At 38.6% G+C, this 26,637-nt stretch overlaps 1 protein-coding gene across 1 annotated transcript in view; it reads left to right on the top strand.

Moving 5' to 3' along the window:
* The window catches only part of SPAG17 (sperm associated antigen 17), a gene marked incomplete at both ends in the record, with an annotated part of 108,802 nt that overhangs the window by 11,483 nt on the left and 70,682 nt on the right, over positions 1-26,637 (top strand). The window contains 3 exons of the mRNA XM_082336821.1: positions 13,812-13,943; positions 17,727-17,928; positions 22,018-22,212. Of these exons, the coding sequence (XP_082192947.1) occupies positions 13,812-13,943; positions 17,727-17,928; positions 22,018-22,212 (529 nt within the window). The remainder of the gene's footprint in view (positions 1-13,811; positions 13,944-17,726; positions 17,929-22,017; positions 22,213-26,637) is intronic.

Consider the following 26,637-nt stretch of genomic DNA (forward strand, 5'->3'; position numbering starts at 1 on the left):
AAGCCTAAATTTTCCATACTAGATTTGTTCATGAAACTGATTTTTTAAATTTTTTTTCTTGAAAATACTGGTGAGATTAAGTTTGGGGGCTGTGTGGATGGAAGGATTTTTTTTTTCCTTGTAAGAGTTGTTTTCCAGCTTTGCCGAAGTCATTGGGACAGGGTCAGGGAAGTTGTCTTTACGTTACCCAGGCAATTTTGAGAAGGATTCTTGTCCCATACTCATAAGGGAACAAGCTGGAGCTGCAGAGTAGTAATGTAGTGAGAAAAGATTTTGAAAGAAGATGGAGCCTCATGTGGTCCCTTCATGTGATAAGACTGGAAGTAGATAGATGGCGTTGCTGAAAACGGACAGTTGAATAAGGGATATAGCCATGAGAGAGAGAGGGATGGAAGGGGAAAGAGATGTGGAACGATTTTGTGGCTCTTTTGGATAAGCTGAGATGCTTGGGATAAAGGGTCGTGGAAGGATAAAGAAAGCGCAAGTGGCAGAGACCAGAGTGGTTTTGCTTGGATGTGGATCCTAGAGCACTGCCTTAAAAATGTGTCCTTGTGCTTGTGAAGCCAGCAAACAGCAAACAGCAGCATCCCTCCCCACACTGCTCTGACTCATCTCCTGGACAAGCCATCCCATGTAACCAAAAAGGCTTGATTACAATTAAACATAATAATCTTTATTCCACTACCTGTCAAGACTTAATATATTAATTCTGCTTTCTCACAGCATAGCTCCTACCTATAGTTGTCAAACTGAAAAATATTGTCAAATCAGGGGCCAGATCTAAATCCTGGCCCATTCTCATGCTGGAATTCTGTGAGACTGGAGCAGAATAAATCAGCTGTAAATAAGTATTTCCCAGCTGTTAATCACTGGGTAGAGAGCTAACTGTACTGGTGTCTCCTGCATTTTGAGGATGGGAGGCAGCACGAGCTGTGTGCGCTGCACTCCAGGAATCCTCACTAGACTTAGGATTCCTTGAGGACAGGTATAGGTGAACACAAGTTAGAAAAGCTCCTAGGCATGGCAGAATTTTATGTGTATATATATATACACAAAACCAAACCTAAGGAGTAAATTCGTCTTCTGCTAGGCTCTGTATAGTATGCTGTGGAAGAGTGGAAGCACTCTTTAAGTAGAAAAGATGGGCACAGCCCGGGGGAAGAGGCCATTGCACATGTGGAGTGAAGGCTGTGACAGCAGCAAATCCCGTAACTTGCAGCGGGTGGTGGGAGGGAGGTGGTTGGAGAAGAATATTGGAAAGGAAAAGGTAAATGGGCTTTGGACCTCAAAAGTAGTGGAAGTGTTTGATGTAGCTGAAAGTTCCTGCAAGTGATCTGTGATCTTTTTTTTTTTTTTAAAATCCTGCACCCTGCCTTTAATGATGCCTTTCTTCTTCTCTCCATCTTTCCTTCCCTTGTGAGACACAGAGCTTTGAAAAGATTTTCCTTCTCCCTTCATCTCTAGTTAAACTGCCCCAATGCTCTCTCTGTTCCTCTCAGTCTAGGCTGAGAAGTGCTCGGTAGTTAAATACCTCGTATTTTAGGCTTACACTGTTATGGTTTACACCATTCTGGCTTACAAGAGGATTTAAACAGGAGTTATGGCGCTTCTCTGAGAGCTAACTCTTCTGGCCAGGTGTGAAAACTTTGGACTTGTTTTTCAAGTGTACATGTGATCTGTTTTCCCAGGAGACCATAGCAAATGCTACAAAAATAAATAAACGTACGCACAAAATAAGTTCACTAAATTGTTTTGATTCTTCTTTTTTGGTGAGAAAGGCTACTGACAAGAAAATCTGTAAACGATGTAGCCCAAGAGTTGGCTTTCTGACCAATGCTGCTATCACCAGTTTGTTTTATGTTCTGTGAAATTAGTAGATGGATAGATTCGATTGGCAGAAGAGACCCATACCACCAGTCACAGTATTTTTTTTCAACCGTAATCTGTGTGCTGAAATTTTTAAAATCAAGATTGGATGTTTTTTCTAAATGATTGAAAACAATTAGGAATCTGCTACCACTTAATTTGTTTCTGGGGAGGACCTTTCCTGATAAAAGTTACTTCTAGTTTCAGTGTAAATGTATGGTTCGATGTATGGCTTACGCCATATTTACTAAATTAAATAAAATCTTGCAATTGATCTTCTCTGTGTAGAAACTTTGAGATTGTGTTCAAATTGTCCCTTAATTTTCCTCTTTATTTAGCAATGTGTAATAAATTCCTTCATGGCTTTTTTTCAATTCTTTAGTAATAAAATTTATAATAATATAATATATATTTTAATATATATAATAATATATATAGTAATATATGTAATAATATAATAAATTTATTTAGTAAAATACAAGCATAACATAATGCACGTACTCCTATTTGATAGCTCATTGCATACAAATCTGAAGATCGTGAAAGTTATCTTGACTGCTGCCTTACACTGAGGGCTAATTTTGGATTGATTGGTTCACCCTTGACCGATGAGTCCTGCCCAGAGTTACCACTTTACAGGTTCTCCATCCCGTCAGTTTGGCCTGTTTTCTTTCTTCTGAGATATGTCTTGTAATTTAGCAAAATCAAATCATATTGCTTTCTTGCACTATACTAAGTACATTAACCAAATTCCTTTGTGTGAATGAGTTTTCCACTACATTCTTTAAATCTCCTGTGGTTACCATGCCTTCTGGAGATCTTATAATTGAAGACTTTGTGTCTTTTCCCAGATCACTGACAAACTTCTAGAGTAGTCTCAATATGTTGTATGCTTCAGACCCAACAAGAAACTCACCTGTTTGATGATGCCTCTTTGTAACTGCATTTTTAAATCTGTCAGTTAATGAGTTTTAATCTTTGTCACTGCTTTATTAGCTATAGAATGCTTGTTTCTAAACCAATAGTTAAAGAATACTTAGGGAATTGTGCTTTACATTATATCAGAGTTATTATCTGTTTCAACTAGAATTACAGTCTTACCAGAGAAAGCTATTCTCTTTGTGAAAAGAACACCTTCTTTTTTTTTTCCAACAAAATTGAATTGGTAATAATTATTTTACCCTCCTTTTATTTGTTGTTCATTGAACCCTCTGTTAGGACATTAAGGAAATAATATCAGCTCCTCTGTTATTCTGCAATGATCAGCATTACATTGCCAGTACTTAAAACACATATGTTATTCTAGTTTTCCTTTTTTTAAGCATTGGTGTGACATCAGCTTTCTTTTATTTAGTTTAAAACTGCCCTTGTTCTCCAAGAGTTGCTTTAAGATTATATTCATCATATAAAAAATCTCCTCAGCTACATATTTTTAGTACTTCTTTGATTATGTTGTTCAGGTTTACTGCTTTTTGGTATGCCTAGCTTTAAAAGCTGCCTTTTTGCAACTTTCCATTGACACAGTTGGAAATAACTACTTATTAATGAAGTGATACAACATATTATCTGTTGTTTTTCCAAATACAGAGCAGAAAAATCACTGATTATCCCTACTTTTCCTGAATGTTTATTGATTCTTCTACTGTTTTCATTTAATACCAGACCAATGCCATGTTAATGATATTTTTTTCCTGATACAGTTTTTTAAAAAAGTAAATCTGTTATTGTCCTTATCTCTGCTGGCGTACGTTGTCTCTCCCTTGTTTTTCTTGCTTTTCTTCCTTAAATCTGAAATAGTGAGGACTTTTTAAATCTGTCTGTCCAGGATCTTGTTACCCATCTGATTGCACTGAATTATCTGTGTTTGATTCTTGCTTGTGACAAGCAAGAAAACATTAGTTTGCATGTCACATGCAGGAGCTGTTAATATTTAAACAGAAGAGAATACAGAATTTTGGTTACGAATTGTTCTGTTTCTTGTCATTGTTGGCTGAACTCGGGACCTGTTTGATTCTCCTGTTGACTTGCTGCCAGATCTGCGTGGCAAATTGTTCTCGTACAAAGCCTCACTTTATTTTACCTCCTTGCTAACAAGGAAGGAGTATCAACTCAGATACTTCAAGCTTCAGGACCGATAAAAGCAGGCGAAGTGTCAGTTTTACTGTCTGAGTCAAGATAGGTAACAGTCAACCCGTATCACCAGGCATATTGCGATATCAACCTAGTTGTGCAGTTTCAACAAACAAACCAGAGACCCCCAAATTAAATCCTTCCACTAAGCATAATATGCACAGTTTTGCCATCAAAATCCGGTTCAGTTGAGTGCTTGCATATAAATCTTAACTAATTCATGCTTTGTACAGCTCATTTTGAGGACTAAAAGGTTATTGCTTAGAAATAGAATCTTGCATTGTTTTAAAATTATTTATGTGGTACATGGGCTTTTTTCTTTGGTTTGTTTTTTTCCCTAAGATTGTGCTGTCAGAATCCTCGGGAAATTGCGTAATGTTCCCTGTCCTTCACAGTACTTCTTGCCTTAATAGGCAATAGGCTGTAGCAGACGGAAGGATCCTTGGGTTTTCTAGGTATAAATGAAACATGCCTCTCCTGTCACTTCCAACACAAATACATAACCAAAGATATTAAGAACTTCTGTAGGATAGTAGAATGTAGCAATAAACAAGCTGAAGGGGAAAAAATTGAATTAATTTAGCCAGGAAACAAAGGATTAAAAGCAGTCTTTAAGCATTTCTGTGAATGAATGCTTTGCTACAAGTGTGTAGAGTGTAGACTTACGAAGTGAGGGCTGCTGCTGGTAAGACTATTTGGAGTGCTGATCGTGTCATGATGTGAAGGGAAGGTCCACTTTAGATTGGAACTGAGCACGTAGTTCATGGGATAGGTGCTCTTACTGTATTATGAAAGTTTATATATATAAAAAATATTATGCATATATTTTATTATAGATGATTATATGATACAGTTATATATCATTAGATAATAAATATATTTTAATATGTACCAAAAATATATGTGCATAATTATTCAAAGGTACCTTATTTTATTACTCCCTCACCCCAATTGCATGAATTTCGCTCAAGAAACCAGTTAAGAATAGCTATTCTGTTTCTAAGTAACTTTTACGTTCTCTCTTCAGTCGGTCTTAAATACCTCACACCTTTCTGTTATCTTATACCTATCTGTTGTCTGATGTCACTTTTTTTTTTAGATTCTCTCATCATTGTCTCTAACGATATCTTCAGAAAAAAAAAAAAAAAGGAGGGCAGCACTAGGGACAAGGAGTATGCATTTGTTTCATGTTAAGGATGTTATAGTAAATTCCTCGGGCAGAAAAATCAAAAGTTTTGGTTTTAGCTTGATGTGAAAACAAAACTCTTAATGTCACAGACATAACACTTGTGGCAAGGAGTATTTTCACCCGAGAAGGTACAAGCGGTTGTGAGTCGTGTGGCATCTGGAAGAGAGCAAAGACTAGTTAGTAGCCTCGATATGTGTCACTGAAGAAATAAATTTCAGAAATAATGCTAGTCAGGAGTACTTTTAAGGAAGTCTTTTGGTTTCTTGTGGAAACATATAATTAAAGGTGAAATATTTTTGTGGAAGTGTATAGATTTTGACAAAACATCATCAGAAAGGTTGTGATCAAGAACAGGCTTTCTCAAAAGTAGAGACAGTTGTACTAAAATCCAGCCTTCTCAGTCTAAAAATCTATGTCAATAGAACTCTATTTTGTAATAAAAGTTAGAAAGATTTTGTTTTCATTCCACTGTAGAACAAAATTAATTATAAAAGTAGTTGTAAAATGGAACAGTTCAGGAGCCAAAACTTGTCTGGTGTCATGGTTTTGATGAGAGGGCTTGACAGTAAAAACAACTTTGGCAGCCATGTGGCCATGGTCAGAAGGATAGAAAGCTTTAATTTTATTTTTCATTCCAGTACAGAGCAAAACAAATACAGCAGTCTTAAATGTCATAATAAAATGGAACAGTTCTCCAGTTAGCCTTTGTCAAGTGCTATTGTGTGGATGTTAGAGAATTCTATTGCAGAAGGACTTGGCCCTTACACTGTGTGGATATGGAGGGGACTAATGCTCAAGAAACAGCTGGGAACTGTCGTTAAATGAAGATGCCTTTTAGGGAGGTACTGGCTCCAGGGAAGGGACTTTAAATCCTACTGTGGGCACTGTCTACTTATCTGTTTTCAGCTCTGTTGTATCTGTTACCAGGCTCCTACCAGGTACATCACAGTACAGAATATAGTATGGTTTGTAAACGATCCCTTCGGCTGGGGCTGCACGGCTAGAAGGCGCGTCCCTTGGGTGGTGGATAGGGGATCCCTCTCTGGAGGGTGCACCGGATAAAATTGAAGAAGGTGCCGTGAACCAACGCAGCCTAAGGGAAGGCCACCCTGACAGGAAAATCACTGGCCCTCCAAGTCATGGGGGTTGGGCAGGAGGCCAACTACCTCCTCCCGGAAAAAAAAAATAAAAAGTTGCAGAAACGATGAGCATCAGAAATGGCGGGGATGGAGAAAATCGGTGATGAAGTGAGGAGGAGGAGATGGAGCTGGATCGGTCATGTTCTGAGGAAAAAAACGACAGAAGACTGCGCTGTGGCCCTTGGGTGGACTCCAGAGGGAAGAAGAAAGCGGGGTCATCCAAAAACGACCTGGCGTCGGATGGTGGAGGTTGGGAGGAATGGTGCAGGATGGAACTCTTGGGAAGTGGCACGGCACGCAGCCGCAGACCGATCGAAGTGGAAGAACGATGTTCGCGCCTTGTGTGCCTCCTGGCACTGAGAGAATTCAGTTCAGTTCAGTTGTAAACGATCCCACTGCATGAAGTGGTACATTTACCTGAGATATTTATTGTCTTGTCCTCTGAGGAGAGTTTAACTACTCTGCCTCCTGGGTCCAGGTATTTAGGTCAGTTTACTTAAAAGGATGTTAAGAAAAAAAATTGTTAGCTTAGGTTTAGCAAGTTTCACAACTCCCATTGGTCTTCAGCAGTTTGTGTATATCAATATGATAGGCGTTAGGGAAGACTACCAGTGTCTGCGTATCAGCTGAGGTTAGATTTACCCCCCTCTTTACCTCGCAGGAGACCTTTACAAGCAGTTCAGTTTGCTCTGCTGCCAACTGAATAGGGACAATTTATGGCTGTGCCAAACTATTCCAAACAGACACTATCACCCCAGGCCACAAATCTTTGGCATCTTTAGATGAACTGCAAACTTGGGTTATCCACATTCCTCCTAGATAATGTTAAGGTATTCCAGGATTTCCTACCTCTTGAAGATTTTCCTAAAACTCTCTGAGAGTTTCTCAGCTCGCTGCACAAGCTTCTACCTGTCCTGCTTACCTTAATTCTTACTTGATAATGCCTTTCACTGGTGGACTTCTGAGTGCTTGCTGAATTGCTCAGACAGACAATTGCCTTGCTAGCACTGATGTCCAAGAGAGCAGAATATCATTGGCAAATGCCTTCTTATAACTTCGCCAAATGGAAACAAAATAAAATGTCCTGACAGAAGCATTCACCTGGGTTCAGCTGCCTTTCCAGAACAGCAAAGGTCTCCTCTAGTTCTGCGTTCTGTATGCCAGTCCAGTATTGATGTCTGAATGACCTAGGTCATCCTACTGGCATTAGAGGCGTGTGTGTGATCAGATAAATAGTTCTAACCCTCGGAGAACAGTAAAGGGATTTTTATTTCAAATATAGGAAACCCATGCCACCTAAAAAGAAGAAAATATTACCCAGAGTAAAGACATACCACCATGTCCTTGCATCAGCCTTTGCCATTGTCAGAGCATCCGATGCCACTGCATGATCAATAGTGACACGTGTAGTCCTTTGAGTTATCAAATTATACGCCTTCCTTTTGGGATTTATTTATTCCATGAGACTGAACTGTTGTTGCTATGAACCAGTCAGTCCCAGACATTGTAGTTGTTTGTAATCAATTTCTAAAGTCTCTCCAGTTCAGTATCCCTTTCCAGGGACCCCTCTAAGGACAATATGTCATGTTAAGAACTATTAGGATTTCTAAGTGCTGAAACTGGGGCAAAAAGTCTTGAGCTCCTGCAGGAAAACAATCTGTGTCTTCTGATTTTCTGTTTCCTAAAATCTGAGAGGTTGGGTTTTATTATTTACATGAGACAATTGAACACGTTCATCTTTTTTTTCCATTTCAGAATAGTGGCTCTTCTTCATAATCCTAATTCTAGTGCCCTCTGCACGTATTATTATTTTACTACTGTTATAATTATTTGGCCTGAGGCCAGTCATAAAACTCAAAATTGCTGACAATTTTATTTTCTTTGAAAGAAACTTGATACCTTTTGAAATTCATCTATCTATTTAAAACCCACTTTAGAACACTGGTGAGACCTTGGTTTTGCTTCCTAGATTACAAGGTTTCCTGCACGCGTGCAACTTAGTGTAAAATTTCCTGCTTTTCCTGTGTAAGTTTTATTGGAATCTCTGTGTAATTAGAGCAAACAGCAATTATGTCTGTAAGAATGTCATCCTTAAATTGGTAGAGGGACCCTCTGGAGCAGCCAAAGGAAATGCTGTTCTCTGTTTTGTTGCCTTCAGCAATTTTGGGTGACTATAATTGGTTAATTAAGAATAGTGTGTAAAACATTTTTCTCAAGTAAAGCAACTAATCCCAGAATCCTTTGTCACCAAAGGAAAAAAAAAATGCCCAAAGCCCTCTTGCAAAGCTGGTCCAAGGTGGAAAGATCCTGCCTAGGAGTTTTGTGGTGCCAGGCCCACGAGGGCATTGGGACTTCGTGGCCCATGAGTTCTGAGATGGCTTAGGAAACTCTGGCAAGGTGTAGCTAGATGGGTTCTGCCAGCACAAGGGTTGATGAGACAGCTTCGCTTCTTAAATCTTTTTGTTCCCCCTCTGATTGGGTTCTCTTCCTAGCCAGATGCAATGTTAGAGAAGCGTGACTAAATCCTTTAGCTTTGTAATGTTCGTTGTGTGGATCCAGTTGGCTGGAGTTACTGGAGACAATTTACTTCTCAGAAGCGTAAAATACTCTGCTCCACAATGGAAAAACTTGTTGGGCAGATTCATACAACTGAAAGGTAAACATTTCAAGATTCGATCATGGTAATATCTTTCTGCTTCTGAGCACAGATCACAGCAGGCTGGCCTGTCCTCTCTTTTTAAAAAGGCCTGGGTTCTGTAGAGGTTCTTCAGAAATCACTTAAATGCTATTTCAACGATCTCCCCCGCAATCAGAGTGTTAAAAGGAAACAGGTATCTGAAGGGTCACATGAGAAAACCCACATGAGAAAACCTTCCCCATGCATAAAACTCCTCCTTCCTGAGGTAGCAATACTAATGACTGATCTTTGGAATCACTCGATATTCATATTTGTATTTTGTCTTGCCTTAAAGCAGTTTGTTTTGGTAGCAGTTAGGTGGTCAGGAAGCCATAGGAGGTACACGTCATTGATGGTGAGAGCTCTTATACAAGCTCTTTAATAAAGCCAAGGTGAAAAATAATCCTAATTTTTGTGTAATGTATTTTCTCATTTTTACTTAAATTAGGCTATTCACCTATTTGTATTTCCCTTAAAACATTATTTAAGTATTTGTAACACTAAGACACATACACTGTGCACATGTCTCAGAAAGTTCTCATTCTGCATTGCTGAGGACACTTTTCTGTAGAGAGAGGTTTAAGGAACAGGCCTTCTTACAATGGATGTTACTAACTAGGTTTCTGCTAGCCAGATCAAGCTGTGTTATGCTTTGGTAAAAACCAGACTCACTCATATGAGTGACAACATATTTTTCTAGTGCACAAGCAGCCATTGCTGCTGCTTTGAGAAATGTTCTCACAATAGAAAGGCAGATATTTAGTGCATGCATGCATACATATTTGCTCAGCGTTGCTCTAATAGGGAAAGTGTCCTATTCTTCTTTTAGTAGGTTTGTTTGAAAAAGACTCTGAGGGGCAGGAGGAGTCATCAAATCCACTTTAATTTTTTTTTAATTCTCCGGAATACATGTTGGTAGAGTCTTCATTGATTAACAAAGATGCTTCATTGGCTTAGCTTAAGTTTTACAGTCTGCCTTGTGGATACATAAGCTGGATATGGAGCTCCGTTCAGATATGCAATTTATTTACTGATTCACATGAGTCCTTAAGCTCCATTTGAATTGTGAATCATTAATTCACCAATGAAGGATAATGATTAAGCAATGATAATGATCTTTTGACGTCATAGTTGGGAAGAGGTTCTGAGAGGAAAAATGAAATTAGATGAATGATCTGATAGTAGAGACTAAATTGCATTTCAGCACACTGTGGGTGTGATCTGAACGAAGTTTGAGTCAGCTCAGTGCCTTTCTGGTATACTTTCAAAATTATTGATCGTAATGTGCTATCGTTAATGAAATTACATCAGCAGATTCAGAAATATTTAATAGTGTATGTAAAGGAGTCTTTGGACAAAAGAAATTTATCAGTATGACACATGGAGCTCTTGTTCCCTAGTTTGTCTTGAAAGCTGCTTCTGAGGGATTCACGATACTGATGGCAGATTGTAATACCTGAAGATCGCTTTTTTCCCCCCTGCTTTTGTTAGCTTGCTCAGGAAAATACATTTGAACAGTAAATAAGAACTTGGTTGGTACATGTAGTCCCTGTACCCTCTTGACTGATGGCTCTGCTGCTTGAAATTGACTTGAACTGTGTCCGCTACTAAGGGACTGGAATTACTGAGGAGTTCTTCTAGGAACCATTATGTTTCTGTCAGGAAGTGTTATGTGAGTCTGAGGTATGTGATGGCCTAGATTTCTTACAGTTTCAAGAACAAGAGGAAACTTCAAGAACAAGAGGGAAGCTTTAGAAAGCTCACCCTGGATATGGGAGAACGACACTATGAAATGGGCTGACCACTGTTCATAGCAAGTGATGCTACTGCTTCTGAGGAGTGATAAAGCTGTGAAAATCAATAATGCAATTTATCACTTTGAAAGCTTTTCTGATTGTGATTTAGCAGCCACAGTGGTTCTCTATATTGAAAAGGAGGCATTTCAGAGAAAGATACCATAAAGACTCTGGCTTTAAATGTTTCCCAAACTTTTAAGGCCCGTCTCCTATCTCAATGGCGTTGGCATCTGCCAATAGTATAGTGTCACCTACAAGCACTCATGCAGTGTTTGAATGGCTTGAAATACATGCCCTTTGCACCAGACCGCTAAATCTCTGCGTGGTTCCTACTGCCACCATATGAGATCAAATACTGCATCACTGAAGCCTTTCTGCACTTCACAAATGTGACCCCTGCTGTGTGAGGAATGCTAAGTTTCCTCTTCCTTTAAAGGCAAAGAGGCCCTACCTAACTTTGTCCATCCAAGTTTCCATGGTTTCTCACATACGAAAAAGGTCATCACTGGTGGGATGAAGTACAGCCAATCTGAAATGAATCCACCTCATAGTATCCCAAAAAATTCCTTCTGTACTCCTACCAAGTCTTTGTCTTCAGCTTTTTTTTTTGTTGAGGCTCTGTGGATTCTTAACTGTTTATGCCAGGTGCCTGCATAATTCACAGGGCCACAAATGAAGTAAACATCCATAAGTGTAATAAATATAATTCCTTTTATCTACTGTGCATGGATTGATCTATGTTCTGTCTTTAAACTAGCATTGATGAGGGGTTGTTTTTTATTCGCTTATGAATAAAGGAGATTTTACATTGCTGTATGAAAAACTATTTGCTTTCTTTGTATTGCCAAACGTAGTGTGCTCATTTTATCTTTGTCTTATTTGTCTGCCTGCCCCCCACAGTCATGGCATGTACTCCTGTTAAGTGGAGTTTGGTTTGTACTTTTCTAATGCCTCACGTAAGAAAATTTGTCCTTCCCACCCACTCAGAGTTGTCCAGCTCACTATGAACCTTGGACAAGTCTCTTCATTCCTGCATTCTCTATCTACAAAATAGGAATAATCATGATGCATTGCTTTTGACTGGTAAAATGCTTTGAACTTCTCAGGAAGAACGGGTTGTAAAAGAGTCTAAGCATTCCTTCCTTCTTCCATGAACAGTAAATCAGCAACTGCCATCGAGCTGGGTTACTATATATACACTTTTCAGGAATCCTTCCAGAATCACTCCATTTCCCCTCTATTGTGTTTCAAGAAATGTGCAACTCATCTAGATTAGGCAGTTGGGAAGCATCCCTTTCCATAGGCTGTTAACACCCCTTCTCCAAAAAACCCTATATGAGAATTTTTCTCTCTAAGGGAAATTACTATGATGTTTCTACCAAAGTTTCTTTCTTTCAGAGCACAGAGCTTTCTAGCTCTGGGTGACTGGTTTTTGTTGGAATAGCTAATAGTTTCTAGTGTGCCTAAAGTCTGTGGGAGTTTTGGAGTCTGTTCTTAACATGTCCTTGATTTTCTGCTGTGACTCTGAAGAGTCTTTCCAGTAAGCCTTCTATGGTTGGCTTGTTGAGATAGTGACCAGTAAGTAGTCTTACTCCGAATAGAAAAGATGTAAAGCAGACTGATCTTAATCATGGTGTATTTTCCTATGCGTATGTTAAGGAGATCATCAGGTTTAATAGTGTTGGAGGGGCAGGATTGTTTTAGGAAGGTTTATAAATGCAAATATTTTGGTTGTTTTGTCTCCCTGTTACGCGATTCAGAAAAATATGAATTGTAAGAGGTTTCTTTTTCTGTACTTTGCTTTCATTTGTATGAAACAATAATTTGGCGTATAATGGCCAAAATGGAATCCAGACTTTGTTTTATTCAGAGAAGCATTTTTAGTGGCGGCATTTGCTTACCTGGGTTTTACTTGAGAAATGAAAATTTCGAAGCTGGGCAAGAAACTATGAGTGCTCAAAGCTAATGGTGGTGTTTGTGTTAGACAAGACACAGTTCAGTGAGATGCAGTGTGCACCTTCATTGTCTGAATGCTAGCGAGCAAAATTGACACCATATGTGCCCAACTGTAATTGCTCCAAGAGGGGAAAAGAGAAACATGTCAGAACATTTGAGTAACACCTAATTCAGCCCATGGTTATAAATAAAGCTGATGGTTGCTTAAAAACAAAAGTAGGAAAATATTATGGTTATATTATTCCTCAACAGCGCTTCCTACATAGGTGAACTTTATTACAGAGACAACACAAGTGAAAAGAAACATATAACAACTTTTTATGGTATTTTTATGTTATTTTATTTTTTTCGCAGTAAATAAAGTGGTTATGAGGCTCCAAGGAAAACGGCCCAGATGTTAGTGAGTTGTATGAAATTTAGTGGAAACAAGCTGTAAAAAACATAGTCATAAAACAGCCTGTCAATGCCACACATCTGGACAATGCAGCTGTATGTTCCCGCTGCTGTCATCACCCTAAGAAAACTCAATAGCCTTATTTCACCCCAATTAGGCTGCATACCAACGGAATCAGAATTACACAGGGAGGGGGTGTATTTTCACCAAGACAGACCCTCTCAAATTCCCTTCAAGAAGTTTTTATCTTTCATTCAGGGCTACTGCCTCCGACACTAGTCACTTTGTAAACAGTACTCCAAACTATTCCCCTTGATTTGCTATCTGTTAAATGCTTTTTAATTTATTGCTTTATAATAAGTAGTTGCTTAATGTTGCTTCTTTGTTTAAAACCTAGAAAAAAAGACATTTTACTGTGAGAACCGTGTGTCCATTCTAGTTTTATCTCATACTACAGCAGTTATAACTTCATTTGATGTCTTAGGAATGAAAGAATAGCTATACGTTTTACTGATATGCTGTTTTTCTGAAACTGTGGCCATTTTGACCCACGCATTGTACGGTGTGAGATAGCACTTCCTCATTTCAGCATGCAAAATATGTGTCAAATGCAATATTAAAATTATATAAGTAATAGTTTTGTTGTTTTTTTTTTCCCCTGCAGGTGATAGAAGTAGCCAAAGCCATTCTGGATAGTGGTGAAGAAATTCCTGTAACACTAACTGGAAAGCTGTTGAAATTTCAACTGCTTTGTCTCAAGCAGAAGGACCTGCAGAGAAGAGAAGCTGAAAAGAAGGTACTATAGTATGCCTCAGGGAGGATGCTTAATTAACTTTATGAAGACACTACCATTCTAGTGCTGTTTGCATAAATTCAGCTTTGTCCTCATGCTTAACTTCCTAGATCTATAATTGAAGAGAAATGTGAATAAAATTTATCTTTTTAAGTTAATTAGATTAGATTGGAGAAGAAGCTCTCAATTACTCAAATGCAGGTGAGACAGGGAAAAAAAAGAAAAGAAAAAATATTGTGCAAGAACTCTTTGCTAGAGTAATAAGTAGTAATGTCTTAGCTGAGTCTTAGAACCAATAGAAAATAGAACTGGGAACTGGCTTCAGCTGAATATATCTCTGCTGAAGTAAAGATAGGAGAGGTTATTACTTGAGAGGTATCAAGGATAGATGCAGGGCAGCAGTATGAAGAAGTTGTTATTACAAATCACCTCTCTGGGGGAAATTTGGAGAAGTTATCTATGCCATCCTCTGGCACTAAAGCAGGATAAAATATACATAAACTATTCCTGGCAGATGTTTGTTGAACCTGTTCTAAAAACCTTCCACTGCTGTGCTTTCACTTCTCTGCGGCAGTCAGTATTACTGCTCAGTTCTCTCTGCAACATAGTCATTTGGAAAAGGTTTCTAACCTTATCGACCCTGCTCACATTTAAAGCTGTTACTGCTTCGCTTCTCACTGTGTATGGGGACAACAGTTCTTACCCTCCATTCTACAGAAGTCTATTACATGTTTAACTAAACAAACCCAAATATATGCCATGGTTTCTAGCTTTTTGATTATGCTTGTTCCTCTCCTCTGAACTCTCTCCAAATAGTTCACATCTTGAAGTCTGCTTCTCAGAACCGGGTACCACATTTCCCAGTGTTCCTAAGACTCGCTTCCACGTATTCTCCAAGATTGCTTCAGTCAGATTGCTGATGTGTTCTAGGAGGAATTTCACCAAGCTTGCACAGAATCACAATCAGATCAGACTTCTAATTGCTTTCTAACATCTGTAATTAAAAAAAAATGTTGTCAGTACATTTCAACAGCTTGCTGAACGGTTGGTCTTTGCTATACTCCTTTTCCAGCAAACGTTCATGCAACTGAAGACCATTACCAGAAAGTCGTATAATTGCTGCAATAGTTTACCCTGTTAATTGATCAAAAACTATAATGTATAATGTGATGACATGGAGACCTAAGCAGTCTATGCATGTAAAAGATGCAAGAAGAAAATGTTTTCATGAATTTTGTGTGGTTGAAAAGTCTGTAACTTTCTCTATCAATAATGCTATTTGTGGGAATAATTGGTGGGTGAAGTATAGGGCACAAGCACAAGAACATTATATGCTAGGTGGGAAATTAAAGTTGTGTCCTGTTCCCATAGAAGTCAATTACAAAACTGATTAGCAAATTATAATGTAAGCCACAGAAATATATAAAGAATCTGAGGAAAAAAAAAGTGTTTTCAATCTGAAGAGAAATCAAGAGGTTGAAGCTGTAGAGCAGATTTTTTGTAATGAATGGAGAAAAAAAAGGCTTTTCTGTTAGATATCACTCAGTGCTGATAATTAAACTGTAAATGAAAAATTTGAAATTTAAAAATTAGGCACTTCGATATTAAAATGGAGCCTTTAGCTTTGATTTGGCAAGATTACTGTTGTAAGTATAATTTTATTTCCCTGGATAATCTGAGGATAGTCAGTATTGAAGACTGAAGATCTCTGGAACTTACAATGTCTTCTCTTTTAGCCAAGCAATCTGGTCAAAGTTGTCAGCTCCTCTGGATTATATCTATATCAAAGCATGACAGGCAAACGTGAGAGCAGCAGTTGAAGGACAAAGACAGAGTCAAGAACTGGGAGGGCTCTTGGCTGTGAGGATGCTCTGCAGTACAGAATGGGCAGAAACTGCTTTTAATGTAGAATTCTAACTAGATTGTCTGACATAAAATTTTTAATCCTTTCCAACTAGCTTGTACAGTACAAGTTCCATTGCCAACAACTCAGGGGTTGAAACAAGGATTTTACTAGCAGATCATTCTCAGAAAGCCAACATAACTGTCCATTGTTTTTTAGAATAGACATCAATTAATACAATGGATTGGCAGAAGAAAAACAGCAAGTGAATAAACAAAAATAAACCATTATGAAATTTCTTTATTTCAGTAGGAACAGAAGCTTATCATAAATTGACAGGTGTATGCATTTGAACTAATATGCAGAAGAGAAGAAGTGTCTCTGAATTAGAAAACTGTTTGAGGTAGTAAGATTCTGTAATACAAAGCTTAAAATAACAAAATTACAGACTGTAAAGCTAATGGAAGATTAGAAGCTCCACAAAAAGCTGCACCTTGTAGGGAAAGAGAAATACGACATTGAGGGGAAAAGGAAAGAGTCCTAGAAAGGAGAGGCTTTTCCTTCCTGAGGTGTTAAGGTCAGCTAGCATTCCTTGTTGGAATCTTGGCAAGTTCAGAAATGTCTCACTTATTTGAGACTTAATTACATAAAATGATGCAGATGCGATAGATAAAGCTGATGGTGAACTTTGTAGCCTGATGATTGTATCATCCGTTTTGATGTGTTCATCGGCTTACAATCAAAGTAGTGCTATCAAAATCATTGGTTTGAAATATCCAGAGTGGAATAGATTTGAAAGAAAATAATGGAAGCATCCAAATCCCCCATTTCACAGCACACATAGTTTTAAGAATCTCTTGAAGGCATTTTTAAATTTTACAGAAAGAGAATGCACGAAGAAGGGAAAGCAGGGAAAGATTTTCTGCTTTGGTTTTGAATTTGACCTAAACACAACTTCTACAGCTGGAAAGTCTGCTTTTCCAGCTGAATCTAGGGAAAGCAGCTGTGTAGTCGACGGCCCTCTCTCATTTGCATGGAGAGCTTTTCTCATTGCTTTAATAGCCTTTAAAGTGACACCAGCAGGATGGTAACAGTAAGTTAAGTTAATATAGTTTTATTGTATTTAGTTTAGCTTTACAATCCTTAAATGTCATTCTTGCATAGTTAGTGCATAGTCCTGCTGCTGGGCAGAAATAAGGTGGAGGTTTTCTTGCTCTTACAGCACCTCGCTTTACCTCAATATATTTTTGATTATTTTAATTTTAGACTGACTCTGAGCTTTCTGGATTTATAGTGTGAGGCTTTGGGATACTTGCAAAATCTTTTTTCGTTCTTTACTCTTAAGTTACTGAGCAGAACTTAATGTAGGTGTTTTTGTTTGAAAATAATGAGAATGGCTGAGTAATATCCTGTGTGAAATGAGCACAAGACTCTTGGTTCTAGTTTACAGTAGACAGATATTTACATCAAAGAAAAATAGTGCTGGTACCATTTTACACCATACTCAAGAGTGTTAACAGAGATGCTAAAGACTTAACAGAAATTGAATTTTTTGTCTTATTTCCCTTCAGTCCAGGGAAGGTTTCTGGCTGATGCAAGTGCTGTAGCGGCAGTAACTAAAGCACAGTGATTCTTTACTCGTCTTTCTACCAGTATGCATTTCATTAGTTTTGTAGGTATAATGTCTACCTACCTCTCTCTGTTCCTTTTTAATGTGAAGTCTTAACACTATGATTTAGTAAGAATATAATAAACTGAATGGCGTGTTTGAGAAGGATAAAGCAGAGTGTTCAGGATGGCTTCACCACATCAACATTATAGTGGCTGAGAAGGAAAAGTATTCACATAAAAAAATGGAACCACTAAAATTTTACAGCAGTCTGCCCTTTGTTCTGCACAAAGGCTACAGTGAGAACTTAGTTTATTCATCTTGTCAGGCAGAAGAAGAGCAACAACAGGAAAAAGATGGAGGGAAAGAGAAAGCTAAACCTCCTGGCAAGAAGGAGAGCCTCCCCAGTGCCAAGACAGCTGAGAAAGAAAGGAAAGGCAAAAAGACAGAAGGAGGCCCTCTAGCACCAGTCACTGTTAAAAGGGACACCCAACTGAAGCGACGGGGAGACATGGAAGAGGAAGTCAAATACATCGGTATGTAAAAAATGTAGATATACTCTTGATAAACTTGCTGGAAATCTTGCAGCCTAGCTTCTAACCGAGTACTTTGTTTTGTTCCATGTTGAGCAGTGAAGATTTATTTGGCAACATTAAAGCATTACCACTTTGCATTTGAAGAGGGCACTGTGTTCTGCTCAGTATTAGGATAGATTGTACAGTCCAAGAAATAAAATACAGATGAGGTATATGTAGCATGTTGACATCAAAATGTTTTAGCATGTGTAAGACTAAAAGAAAGTGGCTAAACAAATCCTGCAGAAAACCTTTCTTACAGAAGGATTTCAGAATAACTAAACACATTTGTGTCAGTATCCAAAGGCGGCTTTCTCCTTGTATTATAAAGTGTAACAGAGCTGCCTGCCATTGTCTGGGGATGAAGCCAGGTTCTGTACAAAGGGCAGTATGATTTAATTTGCTGTAAAAACATGTGGATAGACCTGAGACCTGAAGAAATCTACTCCAGAAATGAGCTATACAAGGTAAGGAATAATATGCTAACTAGTGCTGAGAAAACCTTTATTCTTAATACAGAGCACTCATGGTTACAAATTTCGCTGGAACAAAAAATATCGGAGAATGTGCATAGCTCTCCTCATTAGATCACAGTTATATTTCATTTGGACCGTGTTATGTTTGAGCTACATCAACATAAACAGAATCTCTCCTGCTGGAGAAGCACTTGCTGATTTTTGGATGCATTATGTGTACCCGCTATTCCCTAGTTGAACTGCTGCAGGCTTTCCTCACTCTTTCATCAGACCTTTGTCTGCATCTCATTTGAGATCAATGGCACTCTTCAAGCATCTAAAAAGCATTGGTCCAGGTGTTTAGAGCAAATCGTGAATCTTAATGAAGCTGACAAAAGTCCGCAAGAACAGAACAGTAGCTATCTGTGCACAGCTCCTCATTTTTTCAGCTAAGGCTTGGCTGTAACATCATTCTTTTGATAATTTTAAGGTTTTTCAGGGCCTGAAAGAAGTTTTCAAAGAAACATTCATGCCTTTAAGAATCCAAGCTGAAGCGATGCAGAGAACTCATGTCATCTTACTAAAATTTGTACAGAGTGTACAGTACCGAGTGGCTTTGGGTGGGTATTAATGTGCTTCCACTCGGCCCCGTGGAAGCAATTTTAGCAGCTTCAACATTTTTACTCCCTACTGCCTTGAGAGGTGGGCAGAAAACATCAGGTACCTGCATAAGATGCCCATGCTTTGCTGCCTTGTTCATCACAGCTAATGAGAAGACAAAGTAAGGAAAATATAAATTGCCTCGAAAAACTAACAAGCATGAAAAGTATCCTTGTTTAGTATGCTTAGTAACTTTATATTATGAACTACTATCATTGCTGTTAAACTATGATTTTATTGACTGGGATTTGTCTCATTAGTCCCAAGGATATTTACGAAACAGCAATAGTCGCAGAGTGCCTCAAAGGAGAAGCTGTTGAGGTATTTTGCACTTGGTCACTTGTGCTGTATTTAATTTTACAGTCATGACTGTACTGAGCTGAAGCCATTCTGAACAATTTACCACATTCATTGTGCATCCACACAGTTGGGCTTAATAATAAACAAATTGGTTCTGACTCATACAAAAAAAAATTGTATTCAGTGGATTGATTTCCAGTCTGAAGACAATAAGGAACTACCTAACAACGGAAAAGGTAATCTGAGCTTGCTGCTTCCTTTAGTCGTACTGAGGAAGACAGTGAGGAGGAACCGATAGCCCTAAGAAGGGACAGCACCCTGCAAACCCTTCACCCTAGGCTACAGGAAAAACACAGCTATTGTTTTATGGAGAGGTAATTGTTTCTTCATTCTTCCTGACAGTTCCACCCAGAAGTCCATACCAAGAGAAAATTAAGTCAAGTATTGCCAAAATTTCTGGAGACCATTCTAAATTAACATTGAGTGTGGTGAAACAACAGTGTCAGGAATTTCTCTCTTTCCTCGAGAACATGGCAATTAAGGTTCTTAGGGACCTCATGCGAAAGCTTTGTCTTGGGACAAAGTGGTGCCAGCTCCATTTCTCAGTGTCAAGAACACGTAGATCTATGAAACTTTTCTACCAAGAATGTAGTACTCTAAAAATCTTCATGCATATTCCATATTTTACAAGAGTCTGAGCAGAAGAAATGAAGAACCTTGGATGATCCTTAAAGGTGATACAATAAAAAATTTTTTCAGCATTCTTGGCCACTCTAATATAGCTGTATCAAGTGAAAAAAAAAAAAAAAAAAGGAAAAAAAAAAAAGAGAAAAATGCCACAGTTTTTACTCGAGAGTAGTCTGAGCTACTGCTTATATATGACCATGTCTTGAACTCAAAGACAATCTGTATCTGTTTCTAGTAGCTAGCAGTCATTTTATCATTCATCCCTAGTACATTATCACCTTTCTGAAATGGAATATTTCTGCTTTTGAGTAACCTTGAGATTACTTGCATTGATGTCTTTTGTCATTTAAGTATGAACTAGTCACTGATTATTACAGCTGACTGATTGTTATCAACTTGTCATGATTATTAGCATAATTATAACTGTTGAATGGCAGGCAGTCGTTCTCAGCATGTGCGCATTGGGATTTTTGGATCTCTGTAAGTCACTATGCAGACATCTGTCTTTTTTGTTAGAAATCATTAATGCTCAGTAATTGTACATGCTCATGCTTTTTCTTCCTGCAGTAACTGAGGCATCAAGGTATGTAGTTCAGTTTCAGTACTAGCAGTGATATAATGGACTAGTTTTCTTCTGGTTTTGATTTTGCTTCATGCAATATATGTACTGGACTGCGGTGGCTGCTTCCTCAATCAGTCTTTCTCCAAATTCCTCAGTTCTTTTATGTTTACCTAATGTTACAAGAAGAGGAGAGACAACCGTGTTGCCAGCCTGCTGCTCCAGCGTTTGCGCAGCCCTGGCTATGTACCTGAGCACAGGCAGATGTCAGCGCCAGGCTACGTTTTTTTCCTGCCTTTTTTTCTCCCGTGGATGAATGAGTCCCGTGAGCTGAGGAGTGGCCAAAGGACTTTTAAGGGTGTTGTGTTAGTAGGCATAAGATAGAATTTGAATGCTAAATAGAGCATAAAACTGTGTTTTGTTGTTTGTGCAGGATCCGCATTAATTGTATGCGTTCCATAGTCGATGGAGAGATACAGGAACTTCAGCAGGCAGTTTCTGTTGTTTTAGGATAAATAACCATGTTGGATTAATTAGGTCACCTGATACGTGTCTGAATACCCATATTTCTGCATGGACCGTAAAGGAAATCTACACAATTAGCTTCAAATAGAGTCAAGCTTCTAGAGGGCTCGTTTTTACTTACATAATGCTTAACCTTTTGCTTTGGTACTGAAATGCATTGCATATTTCTACAGAAGTAATAAGCCCAAACAGAGCAGGCGCTCAATGAAACCTCTCATCTGTACTTTAGGATGAATTTGGATATGCCCCTTGCCAACTAAAAGGACTGATGTGAGCTGGTATTACCAGCTGATGAGGGTTTTGCCAGGGAGTCTGCCTAGGAAACATGAACCTGTTGGGCAGGGAGCAGTCAGCAGTGAGTCAGCTCATACCTGCAGCTAATCCTTCAAAACTGTTACAGCTAATATCATCTCTCAGCTAAGACACAGTAACTTATTCTGTGTGTGCTCCCTGGCCAGCTTTATGCAGGATGAAATAGGATAGCGTAAACTACCATTAGAGCATGTGAGTATGTCCTGGCACTAAACTCCTCCTTAAAGAGAAGCAATTACAGAAATGCTGCTACAGCTGACATTCTGGTTATAATCAGCTTCTCCAATTTTTCTCCTGGTGCTTCTCCAAACAAGTTTTACTTCTGACTTGTATTCTTCCTGCTGAGTTCTAGGTGGTTTGCTACAGAAGACTTCAGTCTAATGCACATAATGTTTTTAAACTTATATGTAATTATCCCAATGAGGTTATAAAAGAACTGTTTCTCTGCCCTTAATTTGCAGTATCCCTATATAGTCAAGAAAAAAAAAAAAAAAAAATTGTTTAGCTGTTGAACGTCCTTGCTCTAATCTGGTTTTATTGTGTTTTGAACAGATGATGAACCAGATGATGGTGCCCATCATTACATTATAATTTTGGATTTCCACAACCCTCAGCTGTTGCCTGTGATGTCTGAGCTTGGGATTAACATTTCAAGTGTAATTAGAATTTCTTCTGAGAATTACAAGCTGTTGCAGACATACTTGGAAGCAACTAAACTGCAGGAACAATGCTTCCTTTCACCTGAAGGTAATCTGGTCATAAGAACAAAGCTTGTGTAGCAAGGAGACTATTTTGTATGCAAGTAAAGACTGTTCCTGCTGTGGTTTTCTCCCTCTCTGTGCCTTGTGTTTGTGCATACTACCTGTGAGCAGCTGTGTTTGCCAATGCAAAAATGATATTGCTATTGTTTTGGTCAGTGCAGAAACTTGCCTCAGCTGGATGATGGAAAGAGGGGCTGACGAAGCAGGCAGCAGTTGCAGCCATAGTTTTCTGCAGCAGCTACCAAAGAACATTTTATCAAATGCGTACTTCTATGACTCATTAGCCAGGAAGGTGTGTTGCTAGACAAACTGGGCTCATTTGGTAAATTCAAGGGAAGTGCACAAGGAGAGGCTGAGAGCTGGGAATGTTTACCCTGGAAAAGAGAAAGCACAGAGGGATCTCATCAATGTGAGAGCAGCAGAGTTGTACCAGAGGTGCCTTCCAACATCAACCATTCTGTGATTCTGTAATTGAAACAGAAGATTCTGGCAAGATATAAGGTGGGGGAAATTAGCCTGAAGACAGTCAAGCATTGTAGAGGTTGTGGGATCTCTGGAGATTTTCAAGACCGAGCTAGATAAAGCCCTGAGCACGTTGTCTGAATTTCATGTTGGCCATGCTTTCAGTAGGAGGTTGAGGTCCCTTCCAACCTGAATTATTTTAAATCTAATTCACAGTCTGATGATAAATAAGTGTAGGTGAGAAAACTGAGTTGATAGCCATAATTGTTCATATATGTGTTTTTTTGACTAATAATTATCGTTCTAATTATAACTGCGCATATTGACTTTCTGCAATGTTCTCTGTGGTGCTGGGAAATCCCTTGTGATGGATTCTGACACTGTTGAGATGGCACAAGCGACCTAGTAAATGGGAGGAATGGTGTCCTGGGTATGTTGGGCAGGAGAGAGGGTTATGAGGGTTGTTTATGTTGGAGTGCTGAAGGACAGGAGATGGGATGGTGTGACTCACTGCCATTCTGACCACTGAGGAACATAAACCATTCACCTGTGAGTGTTGTGGAGGCTGAACTATCTCAGCGTGCTATTCCTTCTTTCCCATTCATGTTGACAAAATGGGATACTCATATTGCCTCATTGCAAATGCTACAGGTTAGATTGTGTGGGCACTGGGGAATCTGTCCCCAAAGGTGTCAAGGTGTGCTAATGTGAATCACATAGATGGAGCCTTTAAGACTTAGGCAATTGCAGAACCCAACTGATGGACTCAAAGAAGTAACATCATGTTTGAATTTGATGAGCCATCTTATCTCTGGGAAAAACATGAGAGGAAAACATAATTCCCAGCTTCTTATAGTTTTGTTAGAACTTGTAAAATTTAAAGGTAATGTCTTACTAGAAAGTAGTTGGAAGTGCAGAGAGCAGAAAGCGGGGATTTGTTTATTTTCATTTTATTTACAACACCTGCTGGGGGTGAGAGGGCAGGGGCAAGTTTCCCCAAATATTTCCAAAGTTATCTTTTCTTTCTCTTGTATGTATAATAGCAGGAAGACTTCAGTAAACTTAGATAATTAGTAAGTAAAATTTGTGAGCAAACTTTTTAAAGGGGAAAAATGTAAATATAGATGATAGTATCTTGTGTAAGTAGTATTATACTTAGTAATGCAAGCTTTCCCTGTTACTAAGAAAGGATAGGTTGCAGTGAGAAAACAGCTTGGCTAAACCATGCATTCTTTGTGGATCTCAGATATAAGGAAGCATTTAAGAACTGGAAATAGGTGAGGTCACTAGGAATGAGAATATATGTTTATTATGAGCCTATTGGCACAAAATCAGAAATGTCACGATACAAAATGGGATGCAGGAGGAAGACCGAGGAAAATGTTCGTCTGCTGCTCAACAGAGAGGAATAACTGTCAAGAGGTGGTCCTGAGACAGCTGGCAGGGGTTAATGTTTGAGGGGGGCTTTGGGTACTTCTTGCTGGCCAGTGTGTTGGGGGGTTAATCTCTTTTCACTACAAATACAATTGCAGACAGGTGATAGTTATAACTAACCACAGTTAATGCTGGTAGCAGAAAGATTCAGCTTCAAATTGTGGAGGAATAGGTAAAATAACAGAGTACTACTTAGGTAAGGTAGAGAACTTTTCAGATCAGCTGATTCAGATTAGCTTAGATTGTATTCTGTTTAACTATCTGCCTGCCATTCTCATTTATATTTGAGAACTCATAAAGAGCAAGTGAGACAGTAGAAAAAGAGTTGTGAGGAAGAGGGGAAGGAGCACAAATAGCCAAGGTACTGTAATGTGCTTAATTTCTGTGTCTGGAAAAGTACTGGAACAAATGATTTATAAGCACTGAAAAGAGAAATGAGGAGATGAGTAACAGCTAGTGCATGCTGTTCAAGAACAAATCATGTCAGATAAGTTTAATTTCTTTACAAAATGAAGCAATGACCTTCTGAGCAGAGGAGTAGTCTATGTTGTATATTTGGGTTTTAATAAGGCTATTTCACATAGCCTACAGTGAGCAAGGTGCGTCTGGATCAAAATAAGTATATAGTAGGTGCAGTTTCATTCAAAAATCTTGGTCTCTGTAGAGTAGTTGTTAGAGGTGCACTGTTGAATAGAAGGATGCATGCAGCAGACTCAAGGGAATTTGTGCTGGGTCTGGTATTGTTTGGTATTGTCATGGGTATTGGAATAAGAGGGTGTGATTCAAATGCAAAATGTTCTTGACAGAATAGAGAATAATAATCTGGAAAAAAGACTATTCTGTTTAATATGGACAATATACTATGCTTATACAGGAATAATTAAATGTACAAATAAAGGCTAGGAAACAGATGGCTAGATGACAGGTTTGAAAGTTAAGCTATCATGCTGACTTCAAAAATGAACATAAGTCAGCAATATCACTACGCCACTAAAAAACAAATACCATCTACAGCTTATAAATGAGAATGTCCTAAAAAATACCTGAAGTGATCTTATCATGCAACTCAGTAGTGAGGTAAGACCTTGTAAGAAATGTATGCCAATCAGAAGAATTCCAAATGATGGAAAAGAAAATTATTAGGGATCTATAAAATTTTACCTATGAGGAAAAAAAAAAATGGAGAAAATACAAATTAGCAGGAAGAAACTTTCCACAGGTGAGGTTAGTGAAGTACTGAAGTAGACAGAGTAGAAATATTACTGAGCCTTTGAGGCTTTTAAGATTATATTAAGACAAACATTTGTCAGCAGCGATACAGGTGTGGTTAATTGTGCCTTGGAGCAGGCATTAACTTAAGTATTTCGTAGCTGAATGACTTACAAAACAGATCATGGTTGATCATTTCAATAATGTATGGAGATACTTTGAGAAGGGAAGACTTTAACCTGTAAATGTAATCATGTTACAGTGTTTCTGTTGTTCCTAGCGTGAATGCGCGTGAATCATGGATTAGGGACCGCAGCTTTCATGTTCTTTTTCTTCCCAGGTGTTTGCATCCCCTAATGGCTTTCATTTTGTGATGTTACCAAGTCAAGCACTCTTAGTACCCTTTCATATGGTTAGTTTTCTGTTCCTCTAATCACTCTAGTAGCTGTGCTACTACTAATTTGGCTTTTCTGAGAGCTAGTGAGAGAACTCAGACTAATCTCTCAGCCTGACAAAATGGAATTCATTTTTCTCCATTTCTGCTGGAAATGAGTGACCTGACACATCCTAGTGATTCTAGGATTTCTGTTTTCACTGTGATGGTTCAAAATCACCATGCAATGTATTAGTATATACTAGATGCTTTTCTTCCATGGTTATATGATGATAACAGATTGTTGTTGTTGTTGTTGTTCCAAAATCACGTAGTGTACTGCTGGGTACTGTCTCAGTTCTATTACTGAATTCAGTTCCTCTGCGGGGTTGTACCAAATCTCTTCTGTATTGACAGTTCCTCCCAGCTTCTACACCTTCTTTTGGGGTTACTCATGAAAGCTTTAATTCATTGTGAGAGGGTTTACATGACGAAAATATACTTGAGGAAAGAAAAGTCTTAGGACTGCAAGGCAAAAGAGTTAAGAGGGGAGGCAATAGTCAAAGGCAGAGCATCTAATGATTGATCTTGGCAAGCCATGATGTTTCTGTGAAAGGGAAAACCTAAGTGTCGTATGCATTTTTGTGTGTTTTTTATTATTAAACTATGGGACGGAGTTAGTAAAAAGTTATTATTCTTCTATTGTAAAGCAGGAATGTCTAGCTACAATGCTATTAGCATGGTGCCATTCACTTTTCATTCAAAAATGCAAAGAGATTAATCCATCGACTGAGCAGCCCTCGATGCTGTTACGCTGCCGAGATGTACTTTCAAAGCTGAGTTTGTTAGGGGGACGTTGCCACGGGTGAGGTCTTGTCCTGAATTAGAGGATACCTTTCATGAGCAGATGAAAAACAAAGAGAAAGTATGATC

The sequence above is a fragment of the Platalea leucorodia genome, assembly GCF_965183815.1.
Source record: "Platalea leucorodia genome assembly, chromosome: 2".
NCBI lineage: Eukaryota > Metazoa > Chordata > Aves > Pelecaniformes > Threskiornithidae > Platalea > Platalea leucorodia.